The sequence below is a fragment of the Simochromis diagramma genome, unplaced genomic scaffold (genome assembly GCF_900408965.1).
Source record: "Simochromis diagramma unplaced genomic scaffold, fSimDia1.1 OVJJ01000421.1, whole genome shotgun sequence".
NCBI classification, from domain to species: domain Eukaryota; kingdom Metazoa; phylum Chordata; class Actinopteri; order Cichliformes; family Cichlidae; genus Simochromis; species Simochromis diagramma.
In genome coordinates this window covers 6,867,965-6,889,599 of record NW_024387250.1, presented here as the reverse complement: position 1 = coordinate 6,889,599, position 21,635 = coordinate 6,867,965, and the positions used below count along the sequence as shown (strand labels likewise).

At 38.1% G+C, this 21,635-nt stretch overlaps 4 protein-coding genes across 6 annotated transcripts in view; 2 read left to right on the top strand and 2 right to left on the bottom strand.

Moving 5' to 3' along the window:
• Positions 1-1,481: 1,481 nt before the first annotated feature.
• LOC120714761 lies at positions 1,482-4,232 on the top strand. Of its 2 annotated transcripts, XM_040001131.1 has the most exons (6): positions 1,483-1,892; positions 2,105-2,431; positions 2,611-2,910; positions 3,091-3,127; positions 3,243-3,334; positions 3,449-4,232. In XM_040001131.1, exons 1-6 carry the CDS (start codon positions 1,847-1,849, stop codon positions 3,505-3,507), a joined length of 861 nt encoding a protein of 286 aa, XP_039857065.1. In that variant the 5' UTR covers positions 1,483-1,846; the 3' UTR covers positions 3,508-4,232. The 2 variants fall into 2 exon arrangements, with proteins under 2 accessions (XP_039857063.1, XP_039857065.1); XM_040001129.1 differs by having other exon boundaries at positions 1,482-1,892; positions 3,243-4,232.
• A 2,693-nt stretch (positions 4,233-6,925) lies between these two features.
• On the bottom strand, positions 6,926-13,032 carry LOC120714756. Its single transcript, XM_040001121.1, has 8 exons — positions 12,754-13,032; positions 12,046-12,378; positions 11,665-11,820; positions 10,342-10,701; positions 9,174-10,244; positions 8,917-8,990; positions 8,576-8,766; positions 6,926-7,558 (listed from the first exon to the last, which is right to left on the bottom strand). The coding sequence occupies exons 2-5, from the start codon at positions 12,242-12,244 to the stop codon at positions 10,039-10,041; spliced, it is 921 nt and encodes a 306-aa protein (XP_039857055.1). The 5' UTR covers positions 12,245-12,378; positions 12,754-13,032; the 3' UTR covers positions 6,926-7,558; positions 8,576-8,766; positions 8,917-8,990; positions 9,174-10,038.
• Positions 13,033-13,158: 126 nt separating this feature from the next.
• LOC120714757 (voltage-dependent anion-selective channel protein 2) lies at positions 13,159-18,291 on the top strand. 2 transcript variants are annotated; one of them, XM_040001123.1, is made up of 9 exons: positions 13,159-13,277; positions 14,284-14,355; positions 14,454-14,503; positions 14,651-14,803; positions 14,930-14,982; positions 15,588-15,815; positions 16,029-16,179; positions 16,296-16,353; positions 17,268-17,359. In XM_040001123.1, the coding sequence occupies exons 2-9, from the start codon at positions 14,289-14,291 to the stop codon at positions 17,357-17,359; spliced, it is 852 nt and encodes a 283-aa protein (XP_039857057.1). In that variant the 5' UTR covers positions 13,159-13,277; positions 14,284-14,288. The 2 variants fall into 2 exon arrangements, with proteins under 2 accessions (XP_039857057.1, XP_039857058.1); XM_040001124.1 differs by lacking the exon at positions 13,159-13,277 and having other exon boundaries at positions 14,289-14,355; positions 17,268-18,291.
• A 2,080-nt stretch (positions 18,292-20,371) lies between these two features.
• Positions 20,372-21,635, bottom strand: part of LOC120715011 — a 3,550-nt gene continuing 2,286 nt past the window's right edge. Inside the window, exons 3-4 of the mRNA XM_040001725.1 lie at positions 21,469-21,548; positions 20,372-21,008 (exon numbers count right to left, since the gene is read on the bottom strand). Of these exons, the coding sequence (XP_039857659.1) occupies positions 20,372-21,008; positions 21,469-21,548 (717 nt within the window). The remainder of the gene's footprint in view (positions 21,009-21,468; positions 21,549-21,635) is intronic.

The following is a 21,635-nucleotide window of genomic DNA, read 5'->3' as shown; positions in this document are numbered from 1 at the left end:
CCATCTGGTGAGCAAAATCAAGTTAAAAAATTTCAGAGAATATGTTGTACTTGTACTTTCATAAAATATAACGTCTATGATTTAGATGATTTATCTTACTACACATGCTTAGAATTCAATACAAAAGAAGTTTAAACTCTGTTTTGATTTCCATTTCACCTCTCTCATGTTTCTTCTTTGCTTCCCAGAGGTCATTTGCAAACTGTGATGAGAATGTGACATACAGCTCTGTGGTTTTGTAATTCAAACACACACACACACACACACACACACACACACACACACACACACACACACACACACACACACACACACACACACACACACACACACACAAGCTATGTTTAAAGAACTCCACATGGTTTCTCACACAGCGAAGTGTTGCTCCTTTTACACATTTTCACCACATGAACAGTACAACTCAATGGACAGCAATGTTGGTGTGTTTGCTGTTGGGAAAACTGGTGGGGGCACTGGGAAGCTACGGGCACTGATTTCTGGTGAGTCATTCATCCCCAGTAAGATTTCTGAGTCTAAATGAATCAAACTATTGAAATAAAGTGTGTAGAGCAAGGATGGATTAAGGCGCCATTTTGTGTTGGGTTCTGTAATTGCATGTTTAATGTAAGAGAAATAAGAACGATAATCACTAATTATGACAGAGTGGATTGATGTATCTGTTTCATGTTGTTTGTGGAAGTGGGAAAAATGTGTATATTCTCTATATGAAGGGATGTTATTTCTCCAACTGTTGCTAACTCAGTATTGTAAATATTGCTTTATTATTTGAGTGCCAGATTATTCAACTTCCAGAAGACTTTGAACGCTTAACTATATGGGACTGATGCAGTTCTGAAGCCAGTACTAAAGGCAATAATATTATTTGTTAAGTTACATAATAATGAAGAGAAATCATGGAGAAATGAAAATCACTGCTGAAGCTGCAGATCTTGACCAGCATGAATGTTATATAGTTTTAGAATAATTGAATAATTCAACAATTAAAAATACAATATATGAAATATATATTGTACATGACAGAAAGTTCACACTACAAGGTCAAAACTGTTCAAGGGCTCTCTTGGCTCTTCTGATGCATCTGGAAGTGGCAATCTCCTCCAGAGAGGGCAGAGAGCATCTGATGATCTTCTGTGATGTGTGTATGACCCTCTGCAGTAAGTAATGACACTCTCGATTGTGGCACGGTAGAAGGACACAGGCAGCTTCTGGTTCAGTCTGTTTTTACTGAAGATTTGCAGGAAGTACAGACACTGTATCATCTTCACTGCCATCACCCGTGTATTCTCCGACTGTGACGGATCATTTGAGATCATAATCAGAAGGAGGCCATCGTCTCTACCCAGTCTCCGTTTATGTAGAGAGGGGTATAATCCTCTGCAGTCTTACAGAAGTCAAAGATGACCTCCTTGGTTTTTGTGGTGTTTAGAAGCAGATTGTTGGCGGCACACCACTCTGTCAGCAGCCACAGCCCCTCTCTGTAACCAGCCTCTTCCCCCTTTGTGATGATGTGTAAGTTCAATAAGGAAGATCTTCAGTTACACATCTGTGTGCTTCCCAAGTACTGGCAGCTAATCTAAGCTTTAGATCATTTCCACTTTCCCATGTCATCAAGCTGGCTGTGACATCACTGGTCTAGTCCAATCATCTTTCTGCTGGCTTTCTTCAGGCCAGTCAGCCTTCACATATACTTCAAATGTCACTGCATATCTGTCATTCTTCCTTGCAGACACCATCATGCAACTAGTACTAGTATAAATACAGCATGAGGAACTAGCAGTAAACCACATAACTGGTTTGTGTGGTTTAAGTCTATTCACTCACAGGCATGGCTGCTCATCTCATCATGTTTCTCCTCTTCATTGTACTTAAAGGTCAGTCATAGAAATAATTTAATTACCTCGTGTTTCAACAGCAAATGATAAAATGAATGAATAGTTTTTTTATTGGCACTTTCATACTTGCCAATGTTCAAATGTTAGTAGATGTATAATAGACAAATCACATGAAGGAATAATATTTTAATTAAAGATAACCAGTTTAAGTAAATATAATCATTAAAGTACTTTATTTGTTCTTGTTGCAGGAGATCACAGCTTAACTACAGTCAGTCAAGTATCAGTGAAAGCTGGAGAATCTATCTCCATCCCATGTCTTTATGACTCCCAGTACGAAAATTATCTTAAATATCTGTGTAAAGGATACTATTATCGAGAATGCACATATGCAGTAAAAACAAACCAGCCAGGCCAGTCAGGAAAATATTCAATCTCTGATGACAAAAAACAAAGAATCTTCACTGTGACTATTAAAAAATTAAATGCAGATCAGGACAGTCATTACTGGTGTGCTGTGGAGATTCCTGGGATATGGGAAGATGTGAGAGTCTATTTTCATCTGTCTGTCACCAGGGGTAAGAATCCATAAGTACATTCAAGTACATTTCAAATAAGCCAAAATATTAGGAAAGACTTGGTTGTAATATTAGAATCATTATGTCAGTCATGATAAACATGTTTTTAAAAAATGCTCAAGAAGCTATAAATGTAAAGTAGAAGACTAGTAACAACTTACTACTTGTTCTCCATCAAGGTCCACCCAGTTTCTATGTGGATCATCAGGATATTACAGGTTTTAATGGAGGAAACATCACCATCAAGTTTTACAGTACACAAACTGGGAAAATAAAGTGGTGCAAGATGGGCAGCGAGTGTGTAACACAGCCAACTGGATCAATAGATGGAACAAGAGTGAGCATTAATGAAAGTGCCCACAATGTTTTCACTGTCACCATGAGTCGAGTGACCACAAAGAGCAGCGGCTGGTACTTATGTTATAAAGGAAACTTCCAGGTGCCAGTGCATTTAACTGTGAATGAAACTTTCACACCCAGTAAGTACAACAACTCTGAACCTGAAATATGTTTGTATGAATATTCCACATGCATCATGATTAGCAATGCTTTGATGTGATATTAGAAAATATTATTCAGTTTGTTCTTGCTCGTAGCCTCAGTCATTCCTCACTGAATCTCACAGTTTTTTTTGTTTATTGATTCATTGTCTTTCCCAGATAAAACAAGTACTAAAGATCAGGATGAGCAACCAAGGTCAAAAGGACGACACTGACATGCACTAGCTATACAACTGTGGTTACACGCTATGTATTTATTGCCTGAAAACTTTGACCTATGGAAATGATAATTGTTTGATTTTATTCCACAGTGGTTCCCTAACAGTTCTCATCATCTCTTTGACTTTGTTGATCTTCTTTGTAACAGTGAGCTTGGTCATTTGGTTTTTGCTCAAAAGATCCAGTAAGTTTGCGCTCACCGTTGATGAAACCAGTTCGTTCTTCTTACATAATTTAACGTTAAATGTTGACGACACTGCAGTCGCGCTTTGAGAGTAAGTTCTTGTTTCTCTTTCAGAATGGACCAAAAGAGAATCATCAGGGACGGCACTGGTATGTGATGCTAATTCATTATGAATTCATTTTTTTCTAATTAATTTTTCATTATTTAAGAACAAGAATAATCTGGTAAGAAAAACCAAGTACTCTTTGTAGATGCAGTAGTGCAATACAGCTGCAGCACATGAATAAATGGTAATCATATCATGTAAATAACTTCCTTAATAATGGATATCTGTTGCATTACGGTTTCTCTTTTGGACACAGGCTCATGAGGAAGTGTATACGTCTGTTAAACATAGAAAACAAATTTGGTTCCCTAGTTACAAAACATGAACACTTACAGAGTGAGGAGAATCCCATTTACAGCAGCAGATGCAGAAGTGAAACATAAATGTGACAAACATAGAGGAAAGGACTATATCCAATCCTGCTGCAATAAAGAGCTGTGGTTAACGGTTGTTACTGGCACTGTAAAGCAAAGTGGGAAATCATATTTTTCATGTGTTTCACACATGAGTGAGTGTAAATTTAAAAATAACATTACACTTTACTGTTGCTCTGCTTCCATGTGTGATATACTTACTAATAACGTTAAAGAAACTTGTATGTTCTGTTTGGAGATTTTGTCCAATAATTATTAAAGATCATAGGACTGATAAATATTCACAGATGTTGCCCCTTGAAAAAGGATATACAAAGAAAACACATCTAATAGCTGTATTGGGTAAAACACATTTCATATTCCATTTTTTAAAAGAATACATATCTTCCATCAAATTTATGTATATTTAATATTTGAATGTGATAGGAAGTCTTAAAGTGCTAATAAACTTTAAGGAGAAAACATCTTATCTCATACTCTAACTTCTTAGTCCACATATTCCCCTTGAAAGGGAACTATTCATGTGAAGTGTCTCAACCTTAGTAAATTGCCACATTTGGTCTAGTGCACACTGTTAAAAAAAGTTCCTCTTTAAAATGTTATATTGATATCAGTTATCAGAGGGACTAAGATACAGTGAACAGTGTATGTAAGAAAAGTTCAGAAGTGACAGCCATAAACATTCACAAACATAATGTTACACGCAAGTAATTTATTTTACTACACGTGCTTGTAATTGGATAAAAAAAGGTTTAAAGTCTGTTTTGATCTGTTTCATATCTGTCTCTTCTTTCTTTCTCAGAGTGTCACTGCTAAATGCGATGTGGCTGTGACATACAGCTCTGTGTTTTTTATGACTGAACAAACCACACAAAGGGTGCGTTATAAGAGCTCCGTATCACAATGTTTCTCAGACATTAAAACTTATGTTCTTTTTTTACATCGTCACCACACAAACAGCATGGCTCAGTCTTAGTGTGTCTGGTGGCTAGACCACTGCTTTAATTCAGACCAAATACTGTAAATATTAGCAACACGTTCAACTCTAAATCTTCAGTGCTATATCAGTAGCACTACTGTGAAAAGGATCAAAGCTTAAAGAATGCAGACACTCGCTTGTTTATCAGTTGCACTAAAAGTCATTCATAAGCGAGTGTTATTGTTCTGTTTGTTTAGACTGAAATATTAAATAGTTAGATGACTGAATACTTTTCTCTGTAGCCTAAAAGGTAATAATTCCTCTTTTCATCTAGATCAGATTTAACCTTTTTAGTAATTTGTGATCAGGGCTGGCAAAAGCATTTGCATTTCCATCAGCTGTTTAGTGTTAACAAATGCTGGCATGTATGAATGCTGAATTTAGATGGTAAATAAAGTGACCAAAACATATAAACACTGTATAGTTCTCTCTTTAGTTTAAGCATCACGTGCTTACTTAAGCATGCATTCCAAGAGCTGATGTTGCAGTATCCTCTGGTCTAGCTCATCTTTACTCATTCTGCCTAACTCTCATCTTTGCTTCTGTTCTCCCACAGACTGAAAGAGGCGCAGAAGATGTTACATACAGCACTTTGGCTGACTACCAAGCTCAAGGCACCTAATTATTGGATGGTTTAAAATGAGTTATAATAATTTGTCAGTTTGTGCTTTGTTTGCTAACTACAGCCCAGCTGACGTGTTTCAGGCATCAGATTTTTTTTTTACCATATTTCTCAGTTCAGGTCACATTCCCTGATCAGAGACTAATAACTAGGTAACTACAGAGCAAACGTCTGTGCAAACATGCAGGAAACCAGTTATTTATTCTACTCGGGATGATCTGTGCTTCCTTCACACTGAGGCATGCAGCAGCACTTGTATGAAAATAATAATAATAAATTTGCCCAGAGGCAAGTCAAATATCTGAGTTATCTCAAAATTTCAAGTCACTGGCTCAAACTTCTGAGCAAGCCAAACTTTTGAGACAGCCTGGAAATGTAACTTATGGATAACACTTTTTTTACTAGTGGAAACAAGCTTCTATAGGGATTGGACACAAAAACTGAGATTTTAAAAGCTCAATAGTAACTCAGTGGTTAGTAGCCATACTCAGGAAATTATTTTTTTTTTTAAATCAATGTATTTCTCTTTTGTAACTGACACAGCACTTACCAACCATTTACTAGTGCTATTGTAATCATAGATAGGCTGAATTAGTGATATATATGTCATATATATTTTTATATATTATATACAAGTGCTTTTCAGAAGCTTTATTTTTTGTACAGTATAGGTCAATTGATTTTTTCTTTACTTTTAAGTGATACTGTTACAATCTAAAAATAAAATATATTTCATTTCCCATAATTTGTTTTAGGTGTAGTCCATAATATTAGGACGATACAATTGCATGTTAATTATTGTCATCATTAAAGTATGTCATCAGCATTCATTAACTTCTATGTTCATTGTAGCTTCATCTTTATTGTATTACAAAATGTGCCAATTTTTAAGTAAAACAACCTTCATGCCACATAGTGATTCTGGCTTTTGTTTGATTTCCATCCACCCTTCTTCTACTGCCCCTATGTGGTTTTTTTTCCCAGTAAAAAGACCAGAACAGCTCTCCTAGGACACATCCAGGAAGCATATTTTCACACAGAGGAGCTGAGCCCTTTACAAATTGCACAACTCCTCACCCCTTCTCAAAGTGTGAGCCCCACTACATGCAACAAGACAAGAGAAAACTACAGGACTCAGAAACTATTTACAGCTTTGGAAGGTGGAACAAGGAGGATAAACACAACATTAGGCAACTGATTTATTTTGGTGGCTAAATAGTCAATACTATTCACAAAAATCTGCATACGCCCTTTCAATGTGGCAGAACAGAAAAATTACACTATTATGGTGGGCAGACATGAACTGCTTCACCCATGAGTATCCAATTCAGTTCCTGAGTTATGGAGTTGAAAAGTAGCAAGAAAAAGGGCGTGATGTCAGAACTTCATCAGAAAATTCTCCTGTGTGAAAACAGTCACTGAAAACGTGAGCAAGCATTAAAACTAACACATTTTAACTAATGCTTCAAAGCACAATCTCCATTCCTTCAAAATTCTCACTATGAAAATCTGTTTTTTTTTTTACTTTAGACATCTACAGGATAAAATAATACGGGGGGGATACCTGAAACCAAGTTACACAATGTTTATCCCGTCTCAGCACAGGACACATTTCAATCATAAATCAGTGTAGAAGTGTTTAAAAAAAAAAAAAAAAAAAAAAAAAAAAAAAAAAAAAAAAAGACAGAAAATGAGTGACTATAACGATTATTGGGTAATTTGTTTATGTTGGACAAACATTTGGAAATGCATTAATCCACCAACTACATATATATATATATTTCTTCAAGTCTGTACATTAAAAGTAAATACAAAAAAAAAAGAAAAGGAGAAATAAAACCTGTTTCAAGCTGGAACAGCTTAAAATGAGTGTGAGTATGCTTGTACCATCACACTCATTTGTTACTGGCTGCTGGTTCTCCACAAAAAACCCCAAAATACCCCCCCCCCAAAAATAAAAAAAAAATAAAAAAAATGGCATCTCGTCCGATTGTAAAATAGTTTCAATTTTTGCAGCTACTGCATCAGGGGACGTTCAGTCAGAGTCGCACTCAAGCTGTTCTCTGTGTTTCATCTCCAAAAACTTTGCCATGTGCTCCAGTCGTGACGAACCTCGGTATATCCACTCCTTATGTTCACTCTCCTATGAGAAAAAGACTTAATTAATAAAGCAACTAAGTAAGTAATTAAAGGAAAAGAACCGGCAGCTGCTCATGCTACACATCAGATCCTAGTAGATGCAACTATGCTATCAATTTCAAAATCCTACTTCGCCTTATTTTCAAGTCATCTAATTCATGTGATTTTCTGAAAACTTCACCTCCGCCCTTTAGCTAGTGGTCACTAAGATTCTTATTTGTCACTGATTTTTAGCAGACGCACCTATGGCATCAATTTTAAGTTTCTATGTATATAAGAAATTGAAATAGCAATACAAGTATAGCCTACGGCAGTGATAAATTCTTTTATTTCTGCCTTAAAAAAAAAAAAGCATATTGATGCAGATGTTTGTAAGAATGTGCCAACCATCTACAAGCAGATGCCACAAATATCAAATATTTTTCCACTAAGACACTAACTAAATATTTTCAACAAATTCTCTTAAACTTGAACTTTTGCTTTGAAAGAGAACACAGACCCAGTTTTTCCCATGTTTGAATAGTTGGACAGTGTTTGCATCTTCCATGCAAACTACTGGCGACTACAGCATCTTTGCAAATCCAAGGATAGGGTGACCAATTTCATCTAGCAACCTCCAGAAACCACTCACCAACCAGCTGCAGAATACACATCTCTCTTTAGCGAATCAAAGAACAGTTTCTAAGCCTGCAAGATCAGAGTTAAAGCAATCGATTTCACAGCCTGCCAGCAACCATCTGCCAACTGGTTGGGGAATACATGCTTTTTCCTAGCGATCAGTGGTTGCTAAATCATCAACCGATCTCTAGGCCTGTGTGACTGGAGCCACTCCGTCTCCATAAAACAGTGTCAGTGTCTCAACTTTATCTATTATAGCTTGTATAAAACTTAAAATTTACCTTAAAAAAATTACCTATGAATGCTTTGTGTTAGTATTGTTCTAGATTCATAAATGTTATAAAATTCAGCTGAAAATCAAATATAAATTTTTTTTAAACTAAAAGATAAATGAAATACTGACCTGAAAGATAACCTGCATTAAGCTGCAGTCAATAATCTGCACTTCACACTTTTGCAGGACTCCGTTCAATTCAGCATTAAGGGTCTGTCCAAGCCTGTACTGGGTTAACTGAGGGTACGGCCACTTATTCAGGTAATGTTCTATGAAGTCTTTGTGAGGGCCCTCTGGAATGTCATCTGCAACGTTTTCCACTTTGAAACAAAATTAAAAAGAAGAAAGAAAAAGTTGGTTACTCGTTTTATGTGTCTAAGAGCTGTACAGTCAGTAAATAAAAACACTTGACAGGATTTCTGAGTATATGAATATGAACCCGCCCAAAGTATAAAAACAATTCAACTTACAAGGTTTCCAAACCAAATGAATTAAAGGTAACCCAACATAGACCGGCGTGTGATCATCCAAAAAGATCAAGAACCTGGAATTGTAAAATGTGTTAGCATCAAGTCAAACTTCCAGCGTTAGCAGTTCCTAACAGAAAATCTTGGCTAAACAGTCAAATCTGATTGCACAGCACGCTATAAATTCATTGGGTTAACCATGGCCAAAAGGGTACACAAAAGTTTTCTAGCAATTTTAATCATAAAATTGAAATAAACACCTTAGGCGGTTCTTTCTGCTGGGGAGCTCGCCTACGACACCAGGCTGGAACCGGTACTTGTTATCTTGACACTGAATCACCACACGGGCACCAACATACAGCTGCTCCACCTTTGCTGTGGTGTCAAAAGCAACGTGGTGTCCAGATACTAGACTCTTCCCTTTTTCTTCAAAACTGACTTTGTATTTTAAACCGTCCGTCTTCTGCAAAAAGAGGAAAAAAAAAAAAAAAAGAGAGACCAATTTTCACTTCAGTTTTATCAAATTTATTTTAGTTTATCATCTCTCTCTTAAAAAAATATTTTCAGAAAAGCAAAACTTTAAAATTTCTTTCTGCACTCAGCTCACTGTGCCTACCTTGCTTCACCTGACATCTAATCTCATCATGTCACATGTTTTTAAAATCAGTCAAATGACAGCAAATGCACTTTACTTTTCCTATTTAAGGACAGGCAAACAAATTTCAGGTGCACTGCTTCCACCTTCTGGTGGTAGTGGTGTCTTACATATACCCAGCCACCAGAAAAACAAAATATACCAAAGTTGTCTTTTCCAAACTCATTCACTGCCATTAATGTGCAGTGTTGTTCTTATGTCTAAGGAAAATGACGCTGTGACAAGGGGGAAAAAAGCTTTCAATTTCTACTGAGCATAAGATGAATCGCATTTTTGCTGGTCCTAGAGTAAAAACCTCAAAAGCATTCACAAAAACAGAGGAGAGAGAAAAGAACAAAACACATCAGAAGATATTTCAAATCTCTAGATCATCTGAAACTAAATACAATTAACAGTTATCAATTACTTTCAGCCTTTTCTAATGCAGGATTTTGAATCAACTTTTTTCAATGCATGAATTCTTTCAAACATTACTGTAATATCTGGCAGAATTTTCTCTTACCCCTTGTAACTATCTCGACTATTTTCCCCCGTTGCCACCTCATAGGTCTTCTCCTAGCCAGAACTACCATGTTCAATTTGAGTTCATCCTTCTGTGCCTCAGGTCGGGCAGTTATTATTTCCTTGGAGGAATGGCCAAACACTGATGATATTATAACAGGAGCCACATCTGCCGCTGTGGGGGGAGAACACAAATGTTTAAAATTCTTTAAACCACTGCTGTTCATCTGTAAAGAGAAGTTACGCTAATTTTATGGCGTCTGTGACCTTACCATTGGTGCTGGTGCTCGGAGGTGAAGCGGGTGGTGATGTTCTGTCGCTCTCACTGCATTTGTTCATTCTTGCAGGTTTCTGTGTATTGTTGGAGGGTGAAAAATCTGAATCACTGGAATCAACTTCTGGCTCCCACTGCATATCAGAATCAGAGCTGCTGAGAGACTCATCTTCACTGTAGAACTGCTGAGGCGTTGGTGGTCGCAGAGACCTCACCTTATATTCAGGAAGTCTAGTCAACACTACCACTGGCTTTTTAAATGGTCTGGGACAGTCCAAGCCGTTTTGGCATAGTTTCCTCTTTCTGGCAGTTTCATTTACACAGCAAAGGGAGTCATTTGGAGACTCAAACATATGTTCTGCAAAGAAAAACACAAGTGTAAAATGTGATGTGCAATTAAGACAAAAAAAATACAAAAGCAAAACTAAACTAAAACAAACATTATGTTTATGTTGCAGTCTAATTAGATGTTAAATTAATAAGAAACGTTTGATAACTTATTTTTTAAATACTCATTTTATTGTTCAATAAAAAGCTTAAGATACCATGTGGACATGGATGAGATTTTTGGTCACTAGTACAATACATGGGCCATTTCATCTCCAATCCAGTTACTAAGAATTTCATGTCACAATACATTTTGTGTGTTTTATTTTGCATTACCATTAAATACAACTACATACAATATACACTTTTGATGCCTCTGTCCCAATTTACAGATCCTGATTCGTTTTATGATAAGAGACATTTAAGACAATTTCAGGTGTTTATCTTTAACAGTTTTTTTTTAGATATTCATATTTAAACATTGTCTCAGACTTTGAAGGGCAAGCAAACATGCTGGATGGAAGTCGAAAGAACATTTTTCAGATCTATAGCTTGAAAATTACTTGATATATGAAACTAAAATTTTAAAGCAATGATTTTGTACAGTGATGTGAAAAAGCGTTTGCATCTTTCCTGATTTCCTTTTTTTTTTGGCATGTTCATCATACTACATGCACTACACCTCGCCTCGGTGTAGTTCTTTCCAAATATATTTTAGTATTTTAGCTTGTGACTACATTTGCAAATCGAGAGTTTTGATTTACTCTCATGGGACTGGTGAGGGACCAGACAAAGAGAGAGTCAAAAGACCCTTATGAGTGAATAATCTAGGGAATAGTTCAGGGGAGGTGTGTGCCTGGTGGTCGGGCCTTGGCCCATTAGGTCTGGCCGGGAGCAGTCCGAAGCAGGGATAAGTCCAAACTTTGGACTATGAATTTTTTTTGGCAAATGGTCAAGTGGAAGGCTCAAAGTGATATAACAACAACATACTTACTTTCATCCTCACATTCATAATCCAACAGGTTTTCTTCTGTCTTCAAGGACTCCTCACATTCATAATCCAACAGGTTTTCTTCTGTCTTCAAGGACTCCTGAAGTAACAATGTTTTCGTCTCCAACTGATCCACAGTCATAATCATAGCCATGGCCACTATAACAAAAATCAAACATTGGAGCTTTCAGTCATTTATTAAAGCTTCTGTACAAAGATAAGTGCAAGCAGACGAGTTGCTGCCCCAAGGGGAGAAGTTTAAATATTTTGGGGTCTTATTGACAATTAGGGTAACTTCTGCAGTGTTGCGGATTCTGTATTGGCGTGGTGAAGAGAGAGCACAGCATAGACGCAAAGCTGTCAATTCACTATCTATGACCATACCTTCACCTATGGTCACGAGATGTGAGTAGTGAACTTTGATATCCCCAAAGGTCAGCTGGACTTTCCCTTTGCAAATGACTGAACTCCTCATCCTTTCAACAGGGACAGTAGGGCCACTACTCCTTCGCACCAAAAGGCACCAGTTAAAGTGGTTCAGGCATCTAACCAGTTCCCCTCCTGGATGAGGTGATCTGGGCATATCCTACCAGGAAGTGCCCTCGAAGGTAGACCCACAAGCTCCTAATTACATCTCTAGCCTGACCCGGTATTGCCCCAGGTGACCTGAAGGAGGTGGTGTAGTACATGTGGTCGGTCTGGGCCCAGGACTCAGGACTGAATAAACGACAAAATAAATAGACTATCTGACACAAGAGTTTATTATGAGCACCTTGGGGTTCTCTTGTATGGTTTTCTAGTAACACGAAAAAAAATAACTACGCCACTTTATAAAAAAAAAAAAAAAAACCCACACACACAGCTTAACCGGGGAAAAATACTACATGTACTGTAGAAAATAAAGACATGCATGCAGGAAAAAAATGAGTCAGTTAACACGGCCGTTTAATAAACGCGTTCACGTGTGTATTGACTTCTTTCCGTTAGCTTTTCTTTAGTACAACAAATGCCGTTAGCTTAACTGTTCCTTTTTACGGCTGAAAGTTAACCTAACGATCACGATTGTTCTTATAACCAAGCACACAGACTTACCTGTTGTTGTATCCCGAATATCCACCTCAAAAATCACAAAGGTCTGGTCCTTTTTGTGAGCAGAAGCAATTAAAAGCTAAAAATCGGTCGCTCGAGCTACCTAACTTCCTTTAGCACTGACAGGCTACGTACAAAAGGAAACAAAGAAACATACCGTTAAACTTCCTTTCAGATTTTGCATCGCAAAAGTATTTAAATTACACAAAACAACTCGCACTACGATTCTTTTTTGCTACTTAGACGTGTACGAAAATAGGAACCATTCCAAAATTTGCTTTCATACTTTGTGGCAACTAGGCCCCAAAACAAGTAGGTTGCCCGCGAGAATGACGCAAGTTTGATTTTACTCAGGCATCCTTGTGGCTGCCTGGGGTCCTGAGCTACGACGTGATAGGTCAGGATTTGGTTGCAGTAAGTCTCCTTCAGCTCGCCCTCCAACCGGTGACGCCTTCCTCGGTTTTGCGTTGTGAGGAATATTTGTAATAAAAACCACTTTCCTACGCCGCTAGCATCATCTTCCACTGGTAAGAGACTCCTTAATTTAGGCTTACGATGTTATTCTTCTTCACAGCACGGATTGACCAGTTGTGAAGCGCTTGACACACACCGGCACTCTCCAGGCTAGCAAAGTTAGCTGCTAGCTTTAGCTGCGCCTGACACATGTCGCGTGGAATACTGGCCAGTTTTGCTGTTATGCGCTTAATGCTGCGAAAATGTAAGATGTGTGGCTTAAAAGCACTTTAAGGAAAACATTCACAACTTTAACATTAGCTATGCTTTGGTTATTCACTACGTAGAATGGTTGGTTATCCATGCTACTAGAGGACTCCTTGAGCGAACGATCATTTTAAGTAACACATCTCCCTAATAGGAACAGGCATGTACCTCGCCACGCCTAGCTGTGACTGTCAGTTAATGCGGAGGAGTAGTTTAATTAGAGCCAGGCCCGAGCGAAGTTCCCAAGTGCCTCAAAATGGCTCCTAACGTCATAACCTTGCCTGTCGCCTGTCACACAGTTAGGTCTACCTGACGCAATTATGTTAACCGGAAAGTGAAACTAACGTAGTGATTGTGAAAGAGATTTGACAATGCTGAATACTGATACCTGCCTCTTATCATCCAGATAGGCTGCTTTCACCATAGAGTTGTAGACTGTATTCTGACGAGTACAGTAGTACAAGTTTGACTTTGCTGCAGTGTACATTGCTCATCAGGTCATCAGCGGGATGGTGAAATGGTTATAACTCCTCAATGCAAGGCTTAGTTTTCATTACAGATGTCAAAACTTTAGAAAGAGTAGATTATTATGCTGAAGATGTCCTCCAGACTCTGACAGTATTTCACACTTCGATGGGATAAAATGTGAAAGCAACGTCTACCTATTATATTCATGTACAGTTTCCATTCACATCATAAACAGACACAAGTACAGCTACCCACTGTGACCACTTGTGAAAAAGCAAGCAGAAAGGAGCTTCTTTTATTAAAAATTAAGATAATTGTACCACAGTATGTTAATTCTGTTCACAGATACAATGGCTGTGCCTCCTTCATATGCTGACCTGGGCAAATCTGCCAAGGACATCTTCAACAAAGGCTATGGTATGATTTGATTTTTTTAAGGTTTGGCCAATGTGTTAAAATTGTAGGAAAGCTTTAAAATAATTTGAGAAAAAAAAATCAATGTGTCTTTCCTTAAGGATTTGGCCAGGTGAAGCTTGATGTCAAGACAAAGTCAGCCAGCGGAGTGGTAAGATTTCTTTCGTCATTTTATTTGTGAGGCAAAAACTGCAATAAGAGCGCAGCCTTATGGTAATTTGATGCCAAAGCAATTTGTCCTTATGCTTGTTGTTGGCATTTTTTTTTTTTTTTTTTTTTTTTTAATTGCCTCTTGCAGGAATTCAAAACATCTGGTTCCTCCAACACTGATACCAGCAAAGTCGTGGGAAGTCTGGAAACTAAATACAAGCGGTCAGAATATGGCCTGACCTTCACTGAGAAGTGGAATACCGACAACACCTTGGGAACAGAAATCACTGTTGAAGATCAGGTTAGGAATGTATTCATTTGCTGTTATTTAACCACATGTCACAGAAAAGCATATATATATACACATATACACACACTAAAGATCACCACACAGCATTCATTACTGATTTATTATTGTTTCTTACAGATTGCCAAAGGACTGAAGTTGACTTTTGACACAACCTTCTCACCAAACACCGGGTAAGTTGAATAAAATGAAAATTTCTGTGAATTCTTATTGAAATCTTAATGAATGAATCTTGTTATGACCATCGTTTCTTTAGACTAGTAATTATAGGAGCCAGATCTTTGCTCCATGTCCTTCTGAGAGTTGTTGTTGCTGGCCATGTGACCTTAATCAGAGTATAGAGGTAGTCTTTTTAAAAAGCCATTACAGAGACTGGCTCTCAGTCATTCCCATTTAGTTATTTTTACTTTACTTTTTACTTATGTGCTTTAGCAGTTAGTCGAACTTCATTAGAAGAAATATGTTGGACTTTACTATGCTGCTCATATGGTGAGGCAACAACAAGTAAGCTTTCTTTCTGGAGTATATAAATCACACGAGGAAAGGGCACATGGCCCAGAGGAAGCGTGTCATCTTTCATAGTGAGGGTGGAGTTACGTGGCTACATGGAGACAGCATGTTTACAGCTACGGTGTCATGCTAAAACTGAAAACTAAACACCACTGCTGAGACCAATGGGTTTTTATTATTATACTATGAGAAATGTAACCTCTCAGCTGGACTTGATTTAAAAGTTTTTATTTGAGTTTTACAAAACTGACTTTTTTCTCATCAACAGCAAGAAGAGCGGCAAAGTTAAGGCTGCCTACAAGCGTGAGTACGTCAACTTGGGCTGTGATGTTGACTTTGACTTTGCTGGCCCCACCATCCACGGAGCTGCTGTCATTGGATATGAAGGATGGCTCGCTGGTTACCAGATGAGCTTTGACACCGCCAAATCAAAAATGGCGCGCAACAACTTTGCCATTGGCTACAAGACGGGAGACTTCCAACTGCATACCAATGTGTAAGGAGAGATCATGTTTTACTCATTTGGATTTTAATTTTAAAATGTTTTCCCCAAATTTTTAATAAATAATTTCAAAATAGTTCCAAAACCGCTGCCTAACTCTGAGAAATTGGAAGCATATGAGTTATAGTCAATTGACACTTTCTTAAGAAATCCCATATTTGGATTCTTGTTGCCTAAAATCTGATCTTTGAATTATGATCTTTGAAGCAATGACGGTGCTGAGTTTGGTGGCTCCATCTACCAGAAGGTGAGCGACAATCTGGAGACTGCAGTCAACCTGGCATGGACTGCTGGCAGCAACAGCACACGCTTTGGTATTGCAGCCAAATACCAGCTGGACAACGATGCCTCCATCAGTGTAAGTAGTTGAGCACAGGGTTTCAGAATAACGTGGAAAAGGAAAAGTGATTGTCTTACACTGACTCTTAAATACTTTTTTTTTTTTTTTTTTTTTTTCCCTCCCCCACCCTTTAGGCTAAAGTGAACAACAATAGTCTTGTTGGTGTTGGGTACACCCAAACCCTTAGACCAGGTGAGTTGCTTTTCTACAGGTTCATCAACTGCTGAAAAGTTAATTAACATCTATTCTTACGACACGTATTACTCTTGTATCCTTTAATCTAACGCTGTTCCACACAGAAGTTTAGACTTGTTGATCTATATATAAATAAATGAATTGACCTAGGGCTGTTCGATATAACGATATATATCTGATGACGATATAAAAACGTCTATCGTTTCATTTTACGCTATTGTTTGTTTCGTGGTGTCGCAAAATAAACAGTTTACGGCAATATTTTTTCATTGTTTTGATCGTCACTGTAGTGGCTATATTAATTTCTTAAAGTTCTCTCTTTCTCTTATATTTAATATAACCACACTACAGACGGACAAGCGCCTGTTTTTATGCGTCGTCGTTAGCAACAATGACGGTAACACCATTGCGTGTCCGCTTGTTTATGTTCCACATAAACCTTCCACAATAAAGCTCAAGATCCTGTTAAAAGAGAAGTAAAAAAAGAGCCGCCAGGTGCTAAAAAATAAACCTTAGACTCAAACGTTAGAACAGGCTTTTCCCCGCAGCACGCCGTGTAATAAATACTCACAAAGAAAACGGCGGCTGTTACAACTTATGTCTAAAAATGTATTGTTTCATGCATCTGTTACAACACTCGACCTCCAGCTACATGACGTGCAGCTGGAAACACTTCCCGCAAGTCGAGCTGCCCGAGATTCACAGAATTTACAGAAATGTTACATTTTTGTGATTTATATCGTTATCAGGACGATAGAATTCTTATATCGGGATATGAGATTTTGGTCATATCGCACAGCCCTAAACTGACCTATAACAGAGACATTTATAGAAACACTTAACTGCCTACGTTTTTCTCACAAGTATCAGAATGTGATTTAACGGTTAATGTGAGTTCATCTTGTGTGCAGGTGTGAAACTCACCCTTTCTGGTCTGGTCGACGGAAAGAACATCAACGCAGGAGGCCACAAGCTGGGTCTTGGCTTGGAACTGGAAGCCTAAGCTTTCCTCATACTGGAAGGACTAGGGAATATCAGAAGAACCTGGCCTTAAATGTCATGTCCAACTCAAGCCAGCAAGGGGATATCTTGGAGAGAATGGTTCAAAGGCTACTGCAACAAACTCTTGAGTACCACTTCAAGTTGGTGCTTCTGTCAGTGGTACATTTTATCTTTTGTTGCTTTTTACTTTGTAGTTGCATCTGTTCAAGAGACAGTTCTTGGCATAATATTTATAAATCATGTCATTGTTCCTGTCCAGCACTGCCATAATAATCCGATAAATACAATCACTTTGTCATCAATTCTGTGTGGCTTTATTGTGATAATCCAAGACACTCCTCTTTATTTTTTTTTTAATGTGTAAACATCAATACATTGATCTGTGGGGAGCATTGTCATACTTGCTCTGAATTCACACTCATGACCATCTGATATTCCTTTGTCATCCAGTTATTTGCAACCTTGTTAAGTACACTAGTACACTACTTTTTTTTTTTTTTTTTTTTTTTTTTTCTGCTAATATTTAAATGTGGTCGAAACCTATCTGTCGATGCACACAAGGACAAAATAAATCCCTGTGATGTTTTGTTTTGCTTTGTCCATTGCAGTTTTTCATGTCCTGTTAAAGCTGCACATGTTACCTTCCCTAAAACTTGATAGTTTGGGGGTTGCTTAAAGTTGGAACTGCAAGTTTGAAAGACACCTGTGTACAAGGCCAAACAAACGGGAACAAGCTTTTGTTTCTGTACTAACAGATCTGGGAGACGCATCATTGATGTTCTTAGTAATGCCAAACTGTCAATCTCTAGAACAAAGTTCTCACTTGAAGTTGCACGTGTACACCCTCAAAAGTGCTTCCCTACTCAGCAAAGAGCCCACTGGAAGGTCCTTCTGTGTGTGTATTAATTTTCAATAAAGTCTTTGAACTCCAAATGTACTCTAGTATTCGATAGTAGATTACCACTAACCATACCATATTTATTAACTGGTTAATATTAAACTTTGAAAGAGGATCAGGGTCTCTTAACTCAGTCAAATTGCTTGCTTATCTGACGTGTGAATACCTCTTAAATGAGGCAAAATATTTTAAGAAACTTAAACTGTTAAGCCTCTGTCGAATTAAAGTTGTTCTGACAGAGCAGGAAAAAATAGTTCAAATATACTGCAAGAAAGGTAATTTAGAAATTCTGTAATCAGACTGTCAGTGTTTTTGCAGCACAGACAGCAGTCTCAACTTCCTTGAGTCTTCTGTGTGCTTTGGAACACCAAAATTAAAGCACTTTATGCCATTCACCCTTCAGCCATCTAAGGTTGTCAGATTTAATGAGGACCATCAACTGCTTCAAGTCTTGCGAAGGTGATTGAAGTTGGAGCTAGCATGCACTTGAGGTTTTTTTTTTTGTGTGTATGTGTGTTGCTTAGTTATTCAGGGTCTTTTAAGTGATATTTTGGGAAGGATGATAGATGATTTTACTGTCAAACCCACATTCATCTGATATATTTAGTAGACGGAAACAGGGGGAAAGATCTGGAAATATCAAGTCCAGTAGAGAATGATATGGTATAAAATATCAAAAACAGATGTTGAGCACAGAGTGGACACCGTTGAACAATCAATAAACTAACGAACAAGCAACAGCACGGCATGAGAGAATCAATCCTCATGGAAGCCTACAACTCCTTTCCTTTCCAAAAAAGTTGGGATTTTGTGTAAAATGCAAAAATAAATGCAACTTATTTTTAATAATTTAAAAAGATAGGTTTTAAAATGAAAATACAGCTGATTTCATGTGATATGTCTCCTAATTGTACTAGCAGGTTTAATTCTTTAGGTATAGGCTTAAAAGGAATGTCACATTTATGCATTCAAAATCAAAGTAAGTGAAGTAGCTTTATTAGAAGCGTTTAATATGTTTAGAGCATCACAGTAGCAATCAGTGTAAACAGTATGTATGTTACGAGATAGCTGTTTCATAAATATAACAGCTCCATTCACAGTAAGAATCAGAGGATCTTTTAATCTCACATTTATTTGTCAGCACATACCAAAGCAGATAATGATGACAAAAAAAATTAAAGGCAGCTTTCATTTTACATTCATACATGTTTTGTTGTGATTCAAAGGGATTTTTGATACATCACAAGCTGATTAAGGTTCAGAGGCAAGAGACTCCAGCAAACATTAGAGAAATTGTGTTCTCTGTGTGGAAAAGGAAGTTGCAGCCTTGAGATTCGTTCTCTTTGCTTGACTCTGCTTCATGCTTGAATTAGATAAGCCATTCTCTTTTTGTTTGCCTGATATTTGCCTGTTTAAACTGCTGTCTCATTAAATGGAAGCATCTCTTCGCATCTTCCATAACCCTGTTTTGGTTTTTATGCCCTGTGTTTCTCTGACTTTACACTGTCCACCTTCCAAGTATTACCTAAGGATCATTTACGGATCGGAGTCATCAGACCCCTTTGGTTGCTGTGCTTGGTTTCTGTCTGCTGCCCCCTGATGAAAACTCATTGATTTCTGCAGTTAAGGTTGTTTTTTCCTTTGGCACTGCAGATTGAACCGTTTGAATTCTATCCCAGCATTTGCTTGTAGACTTTCCACTTTAGGAAGACTTTTTACAATTAGATGTAAGAGATGTATTCTTTCTCTTGGTCTTTATTGCTATCATTACTTGTATCTTGAATGCTTTTTGCTACTTTGTGCTCAGCTGCAGCGTCAGATTTGCTGCTTTCCTTTGGCTCTGTATCAGCATGTTCCTTTCTCTCATTCACAAGTGCTGTATGTGATTGATTGAGCAGTCAAACCTGTGGCCTTCTCATCTGTTTCAGAATTAGGATTACCTTATCCTGAACCTGAAGAGCGTTGCTAGCTCTTGAGTTTTTTCTGATGTTCAGACTCATGAACAGAGATTTCGCCAACAGACTTATTTGCAAGAGCTGAGGTCAAATGTATTTCCTCACCATGTCCTTGATCACATGCCTCAGATTTGTTCTCAGTAGTAACTTGCGAGTTTATTCATAAAGTTTTAACAGAAGCTCTGTATGAGCCTTTTCCACTGTAAACGGTTGTCATCTCCACCTTTTCTGTGCTTTCAGCTTTTTCTTGATGCTCAAGCTCTTCAACAACAAAGTTTTCACCCATAATCTTCCTTTTGTGCAACTTATCTATGCTGTTCTCTTCTTCATTCTCAGCCACTTCAGTCTCCTGTGACCCTTCTTTATTTTTATAACCCTTTTCACCACCTTCATCCTGATCAGGACTCTCTTTACCCCCACCATCACTTCCGTTCTCTTCATTTACCACTGATACTTGATTCTGCTGACTGTCAGATATCTGGTCACCTTCTCTCTCTCGAGTATCTTTACTATCATTCTCTTTCTTACCGCTCCCTCTCTCACTTTTGGAACATCCCTGCTCATTATTTCCCTCTTCTGAGCCTGTATCCTCAAATTCTGACATCTCAATTTCCCTGGTGGTCTCTGTTATGATTTCCTCTACAAACTTGTAGTGGGGCTCTACTCGCCTGCGTGGGCCTCCTGGTCGGTTATGGCAAGGGAGCGTGTAAATAGGGGACTGATGGTAGATATAGGGCAAAGAGATGTGTGTGTCTGACTCTGTGGACAGCCGAGCCTCCTCGCCACAGAGAAGTTTCCTGCAGGACAAGAAAGACAAATCTTATGTTAAGTGTTGGTTGTCTTTTAAATGTCATCAAACACCTGACATTTCACCTAAAGTTTACCTAAGGCTGACCTCATACATGATATAGTCACTGTAATGTAATGTTCTCCATCTAGACCCTTAAAAGAACTGTTCTCATTACATTACCAACTGACTGTTGCAGTAACATCATTTCCACAGCACTGCACAGTCATTGATTTCCCGGGACAATGAAGTTAGCTTCAGTCTAGATAAATGCAGGGCTCTTAGTGCATGATCAAAGCACATTCAACTAACACAAGCCACAGTACAGGAGAAAAAACTAAGTCAAATGACACAAGGTTAAGTGGCCGCATGTTCTGCAAAAGAATAGTCACAGTGTCAAAGTGCCCAAGCTTCTCAGAGAAGTCACTAGACCACAACGACATTTGTGAAGGAAAAAATAACGGTGCTACGGGTGCTTAAAGGTGGGCCCCAATGCCAGAGACTGGTCGTCATCGCCACAAATGTGACACTTGCAAAGGACGCACCCCACCTGTTGCACAATGAGAGTCACATGGCAAATGAAAGGCCTCAGAGCTCTACAAAACCGCCTCACCACAGAAAATGACCATATGGCAGC

What these genes read in the sequence shown, in the direction of transcription:
- LOC120714761 (XM_040001129.1), top strand. Translation starts at nt 1,847, where the DNA reads ATGGCTGCTCATCTCATCATGTTTCTCCTCTTCATTGTACTTAAAG. An exon ending in CCTCTTCATTGTACTTAAAG is followed by an intron (nt 1,893 to 2,104) that starts GTCAGTCATAGA and finishes TTCTTGTTGCAG; the next exon opens with GAGATCACAGCTTAACTACA. An exon ending in GATCAGGATGAGCAACCAAG is followed by an intron (nt 3,128 to 3,242) that starts GTCAAAAGGACG and finishes TTTATTCCACAG; the next exon opens with TGGTTCCCTAACAGTTCTCA.
- LOC120714757 (XM_040001124.1), top strand. Translation starts at nt 14,289, where the DNA reads ATGGCTGTGCCTCCTTCATATGCTGACCTGGGCAAATCTGCCAAGGAC. An exon ending in CATCTTCAACAAAGGCTATG is followed by an intron (nt 14,356 to 14,453) that starts GTATGATTTGAT and finishes TCTTTCCTTAAG; the next exon opens with GATTTGGCCAGGTGAAGCTT. An exon ending in CAAAGTCAGCCAGCGGAGTG is followed by an intron (nt 14,504 to 14,650) that starts GTAAGATTTCTT and finishes TGCCTCTTGCAG; the next exon opens with GAATTCAAAACATCTGGTTC.
- LOC120714756 (XM_040001121.1), bottom strand. Translation starts at nt 12,244, where the DNA reads ATGCCCAGATCACCTCATCCAGGAGGGGAACTGGTTAGATGCCTGAAC. An exon ending in TCTCGTGACCATAGGTGAAG is followed by an intron (nt 11,821 to 12,045) that starts GTATGGTCATAG and finishes TTTTTGTTATAG; the next exon opens with TGGCCATGGCTATGATTATG. An exon ending in TTATGAATGTGAGGATGAAA is followed by an intron (nt 10,702 to 11,664) that starts GTAAGTATGTTG and finishes TTTTCTTTGCAG; the next exon opens with AACATATGTTTGAGTCTCCA.